Source organism: Schistocerca nitens, chromosome 4, assembly GCF_023898315.1.
Source record: "Schistocerca nitens isolate TAMUIC-IGC-003100 chromosome 4, iqSchNite1.1, whole genome shotgun sequence".
In the NCBI taxonomy this organism is placed as follows: domain Eukaryota; kingdom Metazoa; phylum Arthropoda; class Insecta; order Orthoptera; family Acrididae; genus Schistocerca; species Schistocerca nitens.
This window is the reverse complement of record NC_064617.1, coordinates 799,797,796-799,811,203: the sequence shown is the minus strand read 5'-3', so window position 1 is coordinate 799,811,203 and position 13,408 is coordinate 799,797,796. Positions and strand designations below refer to the sequence as shown.

At 44.0% G+C, this 13,408-nt stretch overlaps 1 protein-coding gene across 2 annotated transcripts in view; it reads left to right on the top strand.

Moving 5' to 3' along the window:
* The window catches only part of LOC126253203 (transcription elongation factor, mitochondrial), a 110,313-nt gene that overhangs the window by 72,496 nt on the left and 24,409 nt on the right, over positions 1 to 13,408 (top strand). For both annotated transcript variants that reach the window (XM_049954375.1, XM_049954374.1), the window contains exons 4-5: positions 6,302 to 6,448; positions 12,165 to 12,330. In XM_049954375.1, coding sequence (XP_049810332.1) covers positions 6,302 to 6,448; positions 12,165 to 12,330 — 313 coding nt within the window. The remainder of the gene's footprint in view (positions 1 to 6,301; positions 6,449 to 12,164; positions 12,331 to 13,408) is intronic.

Below are 13,408 nucleotides of genomic sequence, written 5' to 3'. Positions count from 1 at the left end.
CACTCATGAGGGAGGATGAGGCTGTGCGCAACACTGACGTTTAACTGGTCGTTGGGTGGTGAGGCCGTGGTGTCTGTGAGTAGAATGAGAACTTGGTCATTGAGATTGACGACTGAAATGTCGTCCATGCGGTGTGGGGGTATGTTGCAGAGCAGGGTGACTATGGGAGAGGGTGTCTCCATAGTCGATGAGTTAGCAGCGAAACCCACACACAGGGTGGAGGTTGACGTGTCTGAACAACCCGCAAAAGGTGACAGGGAGGCATCGGTTGAACAAATCGGCATGGTGGCCCAAGTAGAAACATTGTCGGACACCACGGTGGGAGGGAGACTGGCGGGAGAGGAGAATCAGACTGAGCCAGCAGAGGTGTCAGGGTCCACAAATGCTGGTTTGAGTCATTGTAACAAAACTGTTTGCAGACTGTCTTTGATGATGATGTTGAAAGTTGTATTGCCCTGCCGGTGGACTTTAAGGGGACCGAGATAAAGTGGTTGCAGAGGTTGTCAGATTGAATTGTCTCTCGGCATTACATGGGAGCAAGTGTTGAGAGCAGTTGGCATGTAAGTGTCTGGCGGGGAGTGGCTGATAGGTGGGTACAGGCATACATGTTTGAAGTGAGTGTGCATGCGACTTACGAAATCCAGGGACGGGGGGGGGGGGGGGGGGGGGGGGGGAATCTTCAGGTACCTGAGGCTGAATGAGTTCCCCTGGTAGGAATGGGTTCTCCCTGAAAACAAATTCTGAGATAGTTCCCTGTAAGACAGGCTTGAAAGATGAATGGAGGCCGAGCAGCACCCATGGAAGTGCTTCGGACCAGAGGCAGTCGTGGCACCTGAGGGCCGTTTTTAGAGTGCAGTGCCACTGTTCTACTAACCTGTTGCTTTGTGGGTGGTAGGCTGTGATATGAATTTTCTTTATGCTGCAGGTGTTACATAAAATGGTGAACAGGGAAGACTTAAACTGCTGACCCTGGTAGGTGGTGATGGTGGTTAGACAACCGAACCTAGCAATCCATGAGGAGATAAAACCCTTGGCCACGGTCTTGGCAGTGATGTTAGGTAAAGGAACTGCCTCTACCCAGTGGGACATGCGGTCAATTGTGGATAGAATGTATCTGTGGCCCTCCAATGATGGAAGAGGACTGATAAGATCAATATGTACATGACGAAATCAACCTGGAGGGATGTCGAACTTGCCCAGTGGTGGGGTGGTGTGGTGGCTGATTTTGTTGCTTTGGCAGGGGATGCAGCTGCATGTCCAGGTCTGACAGTCCCGTTCTATATTTTTCCAAACGAAAAGCTCAGAGACGACCTGTATAGTGGCGCGGATGCCAGGATGAACGAGGTTATGCAGAGCGTCGAAGGCCTGTCGGTGCAGAGAGGGTGGGAGTAACAGGCATAAGGTACTGGTAGAAGAGTCGCACCACACCTCGTCCACAATGCTGGGGAATTTAGCTTTGGTAAACACAAGGGATGTTTGAGGGTCCATGAGAAGAGCTTGAGATTCCTCGTCGGAGGCTTGTAGGGGAGCCAAGTTGGATAAGTCAATGATGCGTGAAATAGTATTGATGCATGAGAAAAAATCTGGAGCGACATTGTCCATGCCTTTGATGTAGCTAACATTGGTTTTGAATAGGGAGACTAGATCAAAGTGGCGGAAACACCAAGGGGGTGGGTCCTTGGGGGGCTGCAGAAAGCGTCTGCGAGGGTTTTGTGATCCGTGAGGATGAAGAACAAGCAACCTTCCACGTCAGGCGGAAGTGTTTGACGGCCTCATAGACCACAAGGAGTTCTCTGTTGAAAGTGGATTATTTCTTCTGAGCTGTTGATAGTTTTTTAGAGAAGAAATGGAGAGGGGTAACCATGTCTGCCTTGCATTGCTGTAGTACCGGTCCCATTGCAATGTCACTGGCGTCTGTAGTGATGAACAACTCAGCCAAGGGGTCAGGGTGGGCGAGTGTCACAGCATGAGCTAAAGAAGTCTTTAATGAATTGAAAGCCTCCAGCATAGGTGCAGTCCAGTGAATGGGTTTGAGTCCTGAAGTCTGTTTACCCGACAGTGAGTCTGTCAACAGGGCCTGCATGGCGGCGGCAGAGGGCAGGTGACGACGGTAGTAATTTGTTGTGCCCAGAAAACATCAGAGTTCTTTGTAAGTAGCTGGGGGGTGGCAGTGAAGTGATGGACTGCACGCGAGATTTGGGAGGCTGTATTCCGTCAGTGAAGACAGTGTAACCCAAGGAAGTGACGGAAGGCTGACACCATTGGAGTTCAAGTCCTGTTGGACCATGGTTAAATGATTTTCATGTTCCTCAGCTGACTTGCTGAAAATGAGTATGTTGTCCAGATATGCAAAGTAAAACTCGAACTGTCGTAAGATGGAGTCAATGAAATGCTTTCGTATTTTTTAGGCCGAATGGCATGAAGTTGTATTGGAACAAACCAAGCTGCATGACAATAGCTGTTTTAGAGTGGAGCAAACCAAGCGGCATGACAATAGCTGTTTTAGGGATGTCTTCCGGCACTATGGGAATCTAGTGGTAGGCACGTTTACAGTCAATAACACTGAAGATTGTAGCGCCCAATAACATATGAGTGAAATAATTTATGTTAGGCATGGGATAATTGTCCATGGTGATATGAGCGTTTAAACGACTGTAATCATCGCACATTCGGAAAGAACCATCATGTTTGGGGACGAGGTGAATCAGAGAAGACCATTTACTGTCTGACAGTTGCACGATACCTGCCTCCAAAAGTTCATTAATTTGCTGCCAGGCCATGTGCAACTTAATAGGGTTGAGGCATCTAACCTTGTGCCTAATAGGAGGGCCAGCAGTGGTAACTATCTTGTGTGTCGTTCTGTCAGTGACAGATGAAACCAAGAACTGCACACCATACTGGTCATTGTCCCGACGCGAAGTTTTTGGATGAGTAGGGCGTGATGGGGCCTAGCCGTTAGCGCGTGGGAAAGGGCAGCCTGAAAGTCACATGCCCAGTACCTGAGTGCGGCATCTGCTTGTTTGGAGAGGGCGGCTGCACTCGTAGCGTGGTGCGGGCCGGAACACTCGGCGACTGTCTGCTGTCAACCTTGCACTTGGTAACCGGCATGAGCAAGAGCAGCGTTGGCATCACGCGTGGAACAGTGATGACCACTGAGTCACATGGCTGATGCGCAAGAGAGGGGGAATGTTTATCAACATGTGGGGCGGTTGCCTGCACCATGGGCATGGTCATATCGTGCTCTAGAAGCACTGTCTGAAACACATGGCACTGAACGTGGCGAGCATGTCGGGGGTGTGGAGTCTACCAGACGCGAATCATCACATGCAGTTAATGTTTTTGGACTAACCTGATGAGTGTCCAAGCTGGCGTCTGCCGGAGAAGCTCGATTAGGTGGCGGAACTGTGGACTTCAGTTTCAGCAGCGAGGTACGAGCCACAACGAGCTCGTTGTAAGTGTGTGCTTTGCATTGTTTCAGCTTGTCATTTTCCCAGTGGAGTTGTGGCACTGAGTCATATTCTGACAGTTGGTTAGTGACACAGGTCACAATGTCGCCCACGAGGGCAGAGCACTCGCGTACTAACTCACATGTCGTGAGAGAAACAGAGTGTGGAACATAAGTTTGGGACCACAGTATGTGAGTGTTAGTGGGATGGTGTAGCACTGAGCCCTGAACTACATTCGAAGAGAGTTTGTAATGGGACAAAAAATCATACCGAGAATTGGTTCATCGATGTCAGCAATGTAGAAAGTCCATGGAAAACACAGAGAAGGAGATAGGTGCACCATAACTTTGGCAGAGCCTGATCTTTGTAACGTTGATGCGTTGACAGCTCGTAGAAGTGACCTCGTCGGTGAAAAGACAGGGGAAGCCATCGATGTAGGTATGATAAACACGTCAGCACTCGTGTCGACTATGAAAATAAGCCGTGACGAAATGTCAGTCATGTACAAACGACTGCTTGGCCGGGAGGATGATTGGACGGAGTGCAATGTATGAGGATGCCCGTGATGTTCCCCGCAGGACTCAGCATCTTTTAGGTAGTGCAGTCAGCATTTTGTGTGCTGGCAAGGTAATCGGCACTTCTTAGCATTATCGCTGAAAACCTTGTGGTGCCAGCATTACGAATGAGCCGGATGTGGTGGTGGTGGTGACTGCGGCAGCGGAGGAGGCTTGTCCTCATTGATTTGTTCTGGCATGTATACCGGCACATATGGTGCGTAGGCGATCCTGGAGTGCTCGGGCGATGGTGAGAGCGAGCGGATGATGCCAGGCGATGTAGAAGGTGCAGAAGTGGAGTGAGTCCTGCCTCTGCCAGCAGACGGCTGGTAAGTGGGAGCAGTCGTGCCAACTAGCAGTGAGTGGTGAACTGACTGGCGTTGTCATAGCAATGAATACAGTTGGTCTGCTATGTGGAGATGAGAGCCAATTGACTCGAAGGAGTGTGGTAGCAGGTGGATCTTCTGGTCAGTAGGCAGCTTGGCAGGCCACACTGCCCACAGTGTGACATCTGGCATGGTGTGCTCATTCACAAGTAGGCAAAGGTGGTGCCAGAGTTGTGATGGGGTTCGGTTGCCCAGGTGTTCTTCGTACAAGATCTTGATTATTAATACTTGTGGTGACCTGGCAATTGTCTTCTTCTTGAAATTGTATTTTGGTGGAGGCGGTGGCGAGAGGAGGAGATTGCAAATTAAGTCCGAATGATCATGGAGGTGCATGACTAGGCACAGGAATTTAGAGTTGTTGTTGGACACGTGATGCAACTCGAAAAGATGTTTGACAAGCGCAAACCATGACACTGGGTTGTCCTCGTATAAAGGTGGCAGCTTCGGCAGACGACCTGGGTGAGGGGACGAAGGCGGCTTCATTGTCTCTTGGAAAACTGACTGGTCCGCGATGGGAGAGGCTATACAGCAGGCCTGTGCAGTAGGCATGGGTGTGTTTCTGGTGAAAACATCTGTAGCAAGGGTGGGTTGCATTGTCCTTGATGTGTTGTGAAAACACGACGCAGCTGACACAGTTGATACCATGGGAACGAGCGGTTGCGCAGTAGGCCTTGAGGTCCCGTAAACTGGGCCATAGGCTACGGGCACTGATTTGAATTGACCCACCCCGGAAATAACATGGAAGGCTAGCTTGGCAGACACAGGCGGCACTGTGGGAGGGGCGAGCAGCTGAGCGGCCGGAACCAGAGCCCCCTGCGAGTGCGGTGGGGGACAGGGGGGTGGGGTCTCGGTAACTTGTATGACCAAAGTTTAAGTTCTCCACGCACGTTGAAAACACACCCCATGAGGTTGCACTATAACTGACTGGTGGAACTAGTGAGAAGTCACATCGGTGTGGTAAGACGCCATTGGAAGGCGAAACACCAAATGATGCACTTGAACCAACGTGGTCGAAAACTTGAGCAACCGGTTTGGGGGTGAGCATGAAGAAATGTGCAAACTAAAATGTTCTTGATTAGTTTACCAATGAGGCAAAACTGGAACAGGTCGTGGCTGATTGTGGCCGGGTGCATTTTGCAATAATGGCGGCACTGCACACGGCACGACAGTAACTGTTGTTGCGGCCCGTTGAGAATCAAAGTATGTGTGTGAACGTAGATCGCTTTGAGCATTATATGATCAATCAGTAGGTACACAGTTCTGAATATTATACACTTCACACTTCGCATGTTGCCGAGCACAGTCGGGCGACATGAAACCCAAGTCCATTGTTTGTGTTAGCAGTGTAGCACTCGACCATTGTAGAGCGACAAAGTTTGAGGTTAACATGGATGGAGATCGTGAATCACTGTGAATTAATGTAGAACTGGTCATTGGCAAAGGAATGAAGAGGTCCGGTGATCGCTGCTGTGCTTCCAAATCTTCGAACAAAGCGTTGTCTGAGGTGGCCATGGCGGCGTGTACATAACCTGTTGATTTACAGCAACCTTTGCAGAAGACGTAGAAACTTCGAGGTCACCGGTATGGGAACAGGATACAAGTAGCGGTATATGGAATAAACTGTCCCTATTTATATCTGCACATACATATATTTTGACAATGATCATACACGGGCACACAGTACAAGGTACAAGAACAGATGAGCAATCTGAGTCCCAAAGATTATGTTATTCATGGGTGATACGACCTATCGACACTACATCATATTATGTTGAGTAGAATGATTAGCAACATAAGTGTATACCTTTTTCTGAAACACTCTTGCTTCTTCCCCCATTTCCAAATCTTCATCCTGCATCAACCATGTACGTGAATGCTCTGGTTTACTAAGCCTATTTGTTTTGCTATTTTTCAGAACATACAGAATGTTATAGGGATTAATTTCTTGCCATATACTGTGACTTGGGCAAAGATTGACAGAGAGGGTAATCTCTTGGAATGGAATTTCCAGCACCTGGATCTTGGGTCCAAAAAACAGCATCCACTTAATTTGCTTGAGATAGTGAGTTTCCACAGTTACAAATGTACATAGATGTTTTCAGTGTGTTAAACATGTGACAAAAATTTTGTGTAAGTAGTGTGCAAACATTTGATGATAGATTGTGAAATTGTATATGTAGTAATAATTGAGAAAGGGACAATAATATGTTCTCTAATCACACTAAGACAATTTTTTCAGAACTCTGAAATCACCACTTAACAATAGCCTGTTCAATTTGGTGCTTGTGAAGGTATCAGTGACAGGTGTCAAAAGGATCAATTTCGAAGCAGTTGTGTAAAGCTAGATAATGCAGATGTTAAAAATGTAGAGAATATTGTATTGTTAAATTTCACAATCTATCATTTACATTTTTTTATGAATTTGCTAAGAATGTGTGTAAAATTATTTATGGACCTAACAGTTTATGTCTTTTAGCATACATTATTAATTATTTTTGAAATGTTAATAGTTAATTACTGAAGAATATTTCAATGTTTTGGTTGTACAGTAATACCTGAGGACTGTGAATCATAATAGTATTAATGGTCTGGATATGTTTACTGCTGTTATAAATTATCTGTAAAGTTGAAATCCACAAATAAAATACAGTAGCTGGATTTTGACATGGAAATGAAATCAGCTTTCAGAAATTGGCTCCCCTCTGGCTATGAAACCTGCAGTAGCCTGATGTGGTACAGATTCTCTAAGCAGATGTACACCCAGTATCATTATTGGCTGCAGTTCATATAGTTTTCTCAATAGTATGAGTAATTGATTAATTTCACTTTTTGCTATCCTTCCTCGTGTTGTAAATTTAACGGCCAGTAGTTAATTTTCACCACTTTTTTCTGTTATTTTGCAATGATAATAACAATTACTAAACTGTTACCACCATCATTTTTCAAACTTTGTGTTCTACAGTAAAATGACATAGTTTCCATTGATTTCTATTTTTGAAGAACCGGGCTAGTTTCTGTACATGTCTATTTTGACAGTAGAATTTTTGAATAAATGATTTATTTAGCAAGTGATAATGTTTACAAGATTTCTAAATACATTTTCTTTTGCCAAAATTAACAATTACCTATGCTGTGTCTGCTGAGGTAGTCATCTTGGGAGCTGATACTCAAACAGAAATGGAGGGATCATTAATTTCAGGTGCTCCGGTCCCCTGTGTGTGTGCTTTGACGTATATCTCCATTAGATGTTCAGGTTTTTGTTTATTCATATGAGTATGTGCTGGCAAACTGAGAGCAAAATTATTCTCAAATGAGTTTCATAACATAGATGATAGGTTGCCATGTTTAATGGAATGATATTTCTGTTTACATTTGAAGTTTCTTCTCTCATTATTTGGGTGTTTGCATGCTTTAATCTGACCAGAAAGTGATGTAGAAGAAAATTTAAATATAGGATTTGGCAATACTAATATTTCAGTGAATATGAATATGTAGGTGTTTTTGCAGAAGTTTGTGACTGTTGATGAAATTTGATTTGTACTCATACTCCAGAGCCAAAGCAACAAACAGAACAATGAATAAAGCTGATAGGATTGCACAAAAATGACTTAAGTCCATGTTGTCAGTGAGAAAGATGTTGGTAACTAATTTTTGTGATTCTGAAGGTACAGAGTGAGGCAGAAAACATGGATGTTTTTAGAACAGGTAGTATTCAGGCTCAGATAGTAGGAGTGGGGGTGGGGGGGCACTGATGTGGTCATGTGTTTGGTAGCTCCTGCCATTTTGTTTAGTTGAGGTCATGGAGCTGTGGACTGCGCAACGTCATGTGTTTGCTTAAGATAGTTTTGTGCGTAATAGTGAGTTTGTCGTTGTAGTTCAGTGTGAGTTTTGTTGCCAATTCAATCTTGCGAGACAAGATAGTGTTCTCACTCATAACACCATTTTACATTGAGCCAAGTCATTTTGTTTACGAGGAACAGTGATGAGAAGGAAAGTGCCGGGGGCTCCTTGCTCAGTACACACTGCAGAAAATGTTGAAAGAGTTTAGCAAGCCACACTCCATAGTCTTGGTCGATCTGCTAGAAGACATTCAGCTGAACTGCACCTCAGTAATCATTCAGTATGGCTTGAGAAATGAAGACCATACGTGAGCAAAAGACAGCTTTATTTTGTTTGTGATTTGAATGGCATACTAAATCAGCAGAACTGTCATTAATGGGACAGTCAGAATCCAAAACTAAGTATGAGGGACCATTACCTAGTACCAAGATGACTGTTTGGTGTGCTGTAACCAGTACAGATGTTACTAGTCCATACATTTTTTCAAGACGATACAGTGAACACACTAACTGTGACCTCGGAACATCATAGACAGTTGATCACTGAATTCTTCATACCTGAACTAAGAAGAAAAAATTGATTGTTTTCTCGATTAAGTATTTTTCAAAACTTCCCAGAAGCTACTTTTATAATGACATAAAAAACTATAACTCACGGCAATAAGTGTATAGTTTATGCAGGAGAGAGCAAGTGGGTTTAATGATGTGCGTCTTATCTTTTTTCTTTTACCACACTTAACAGACTTCTGTCACAATCCTCATTATATTGTGATCTTAGATTTTATTTGCTCCTCTTTGATTGTGGATGTCCATGATTTCTCAGTATTGTAGAGATCAGATTATTGCTGAAAAAGATTTGAAAAATCATAAAGTTGTAAGTTTGATCTCTTTGGCCCTCCATCCCTCCCTCCTTCCACTCACCATCCTAACTTTCCCCCTGCCTCCCCCTCATTGCAACTCAATACATAACTGTGAAGATTATTCTTCATTATGGGAGCCACACAGTTTAATGTATAATTTTTGTTTGTTTGTGTATTGCCATGATTTAAAAATTGAATTTTCTGTAAATTTAAATTATACCTGAATCAGAATAACAAAGTGACTGACAGCTAGTTGTGCATGGGACAACTTCCTTTAGCAGCAACAAATGAGAGGATGAGTTTGGTCATCCGTTGTATGCTGTTCACTATCGCCCTGCTACTCAGGTGCCAGTTGCCACAATCAGTTGCAGATGACACTTGTGGTTGGTAACATAACACTGGTGATTAGTTTTTCTTGTTTACATTGTTTCTCTTTCCTTTGTGTTTTCACATGACAGAACATCTTAAACTACCTCCAAAATCCAAAAAGAAGATATACCGCTGTGTTCCATTGTGAGCCACATCAGTGCAGCTGCGTACCACACAGCTACTTACCTTAAGAAGATGTTAGTACCATATGTGGGAAAGTGCATCCCCATCATTCCTGACTTGTTGGACTTCATGAAATGTCTCAAAAACTTTTATATCTCTGATGCAAATATTGTGGTCAGTTTTGATGTGGTGTCCCTGTTCCCAGTGTACCACTCCAGGGCACACTCAATCGGTGAGAGGTATGATGGAGATTTGCAGGATCTTTTCAAACATATTTTAACATAGATGTACTTCCTGTGTGGAGGCCAATTCTTTAGCAGACTGAAGGAGTGGTGATGGGTAGGCCATTATCTCCATAGTGGCCAATCTGTTTATGGAGTAGTTTGAGGATGAGGCCCTTACAGCTGCCACCTACCAGCCGACATGTTTCTACAGATATGTGGCTGACACGTTCATCACATGGCCCGCTGACACGTTCATCACATGGCCCCATGCCTGGGAAAGACTGGATGAGTTCTTGGACCATCTGAACTCATGACATCACAGCATAAAGCTCACCATGGAGAGAAATAAAAATGATCAGCCTCCATTCTTGGGTGTCTTGGTGAAGACGAAGGCAGCTGACACCTTCGGCCACAGTCTTTGTCAAAAGCCAACACACACCAATTTATATCTACAGGCTGACAGCTGCCATCACACAGCAAAGAAGACTGGGATGCTTATTACACTTGTACACAAGGCACTTTCTGACTATGGCAGCTTGACAACAGAATTAGAACATCTTTAGCAAGTGTTCAGTGACAATGGCTGTTCAACCACGGACATCCACAAAGCGTTACATCCCACCAGTCAATCTGATACACCAGAAGAGGAACAAGAAGAAGAGACCAGGAAGGAAGCTTTTTTATCAGATGCAGGGCCTATCTCTGCTAAGATCAGAAGAATCCTAAAGAAAAAAAAATATCAAAAGTGTGTTCTACCCACCCAACAAAATCAATTGTCAAGGATGATTTGGAGTTAAGAAAGCCCAGTATTCACCACATACCTAGTGAATGTCGTATGTCTTGTCAGTCAACGCACTATAACAGTGGACATAAGATGTGAGGAACACAGGCAGGCCATAAAATCAGCAATAGCAGAACACAGCATCGGACATGAATACATCATGGATTATGATAAAAACCAGAATCCTGGCCCAAGCCCTCAGATTCTGGGGTAGTGTCATTAATGAATTGGTTGAAATCGAGATGGTGGAAAACCTACTCATTCTGGAAGTGTGATAGGAACTCAACTCTGCGTGGAATCTAGCACTTTGACTGCTATGGAAACACCAGAAAAAGTGCCTGGCTCCAGTAATGAACCTCAGGCAACTGGAGGCATAAATGACAGGATCACACCACGTTCGGAGCACCAGGCTCCCCATGGGAGATGGCCACAGCAGGTGTGGATGAGATATGGAACAACAACAACAACTTGAGACCTCAGGGATTGTTCCTCATGGGAACAGACCTAATATAGAACACCAGGTGGCACTTTCTGCTGCAAGAGGCTGCTGCAACAGGAATGGACATAACATGCAACTCCAGCAGCAGAATGAAGTTTCAGGGAGCACACCTCATGGATGTGGACCTAATATGGAACACCATAAGATTGACACTATCGCAAGAGGCAGCCAAGCGAGTGCAGACAGCACAGTGAACACCTACAGTAGCACAAGACTGCAGGGAACATGCCACACAGGTGTGGATTGAGTAAGGAACACCTGGAGACAGATGCCACCGCAGGAGGCAGCCACAGTAGGTATAAAAGGAGTTGGGAACACCAGGAGCAGTACAGAAGCATGCCTTGCAAGTGTGGACCAAATACAGATCACCAGGAGACAGATTCCACCATGAGAGATAGCCGCAACAGGCATGGATGGCTTAGGGAATATCGACAGGTGTGCGAGACTGCATAGGACATGCCTCATGGGCACAAACTGAAAATGGAGCACCATGATGCGACCACTGCCACAGTGGGTGCAGACGGAATAGGGAACACTTGTAGCAACGCACAAGTGCACCTCAAGGGTGCAAACTGATGAGGAAAAACCCAGTCCCAGAGCAGATGTCAGACGGAACTCCAGACACCACCCAAGCATAAATATAGAATGCGGTCAACCAGACATCCATTCTCAGGGAACACTTGATAAAGACATTGAGGTATGGTGTCAAAATATCGCGTTGGAAAGAGACACACCTATAGCAGAACACCTGAACTCAATGAGATGTCCTAAACTAGATACAAAAGTGTACAGGAAAGTGATAAGACTATTAGCACCCAGCTAAGCAAACCCAGTACTGGACATCTGAATGTATCCAGTTTGGAAGTGCACAGCTGTTGCTGCCGCAGCCATATTGCGAGTGCAGACAAACATGAACTGACAACATTGATCCCTCCCAAGCTCGATTGTCAACCACTTTGTTATTCTAATCAAGATCTAGTTTTGCCTGCTATTCCTAGTGATAGATGGTGTTTAAGTATTCAGATTTGGCTTTAATAATAGACTTTAAGTATTATTGCAATTACATAATTAATGGTGTTTCAGGCTGCAGGTATCACAGAAAAGATTCCTAATTGTGATGCCTATGTGATGGAAGAAATGGGAACCCCTGTGCAATTGGCAAAGAATTTGTTAAATGCGCTTCAGACAGTTCAACTTCGCGCAATGTTTATTGCTTTACTTAGTGCATCTTCTTTGAATTCCTTTGGAGGTATAATCATATTAGCTAATGTAAAGATTTCCCTTGACTGTTTTTAATTACTGCTTTCATTAAGTAAGTGTAGAGGACTGAGTCTGCATGTACTGATTACCACTTGTACAGTATGGGCATAGGTACAAAAACTAAATATTAAAGTAAGCAACAGTAGCTACAGGAAAGTAATTTTCTGTCTAAATTATACATGTTTGTATTGAAGTGTACAGCTAATTTCATTCCATTTACGTATTTGCAGCAGTTTTTTTTTCTCTTCAGTTACAAAATGTAGAAGGAACATTATTCTTTTTTTAATATGTCCTGTGTTATTTAACTTTTTAGAAGTAGTTTCCACTCCACTCAGTACGTCCTTCCCTCCTTTGAAATCAACGATCACGTAAATTGTTGTCTCGTGTATCTTTTGGTAGCTGAGCACATATGGCAGTTAATGTATGGAGAAGGTTGTCACTCAAAGAAAATTACAGCCATTCCGCAATGCTGTAATTGCAGAAGTAAGCAAACAGTTGATGAAGGAAGAACAGGCTTAGGGAGAGTTCTGAAGATTTTTGAATGGTGGGTAGCCAGTAATATTGCTACGTCAATGTACTGAAGAGAAGTCATGATGAAAGAAGTGTAGGAGCTCAGTTTTAGATGGTGGTTGTTAGTAGTAGTTAGAATTCAGGAAGGTATTGTTCTTAATGCCACTTCCCAGTGACTGTTTTAAATATTCAAATGTTTTTATTTATTTACAAGCTTAGCACCAGGCATTGCCAGGGTATGAATATATTCCAATCTTCTAAGTTTTACTGCACAAACACCAAAAATGTAGTAAGGAATAAACTTTTTTCCTTTCATCACATTGTGGGGGTTGTTAACAATAAAGTTTCGTACACGTATGAAAAAAATATGTTGCAAGTCACAAAGTGCTATCATTCTCAAATACTGGATGAGTAAAGGAAGGGTATTTGCATGTCGTGGGCTACTCTGCTTTTTCACCCCCACCCCTTTGATAGGTAGGTGGTTCTTACCCCCACAGCAATTCTTTCCAAAAAGTAAGTGATATGTGCACCAAGTTTCTCTGAAATAGGTCCAGTGG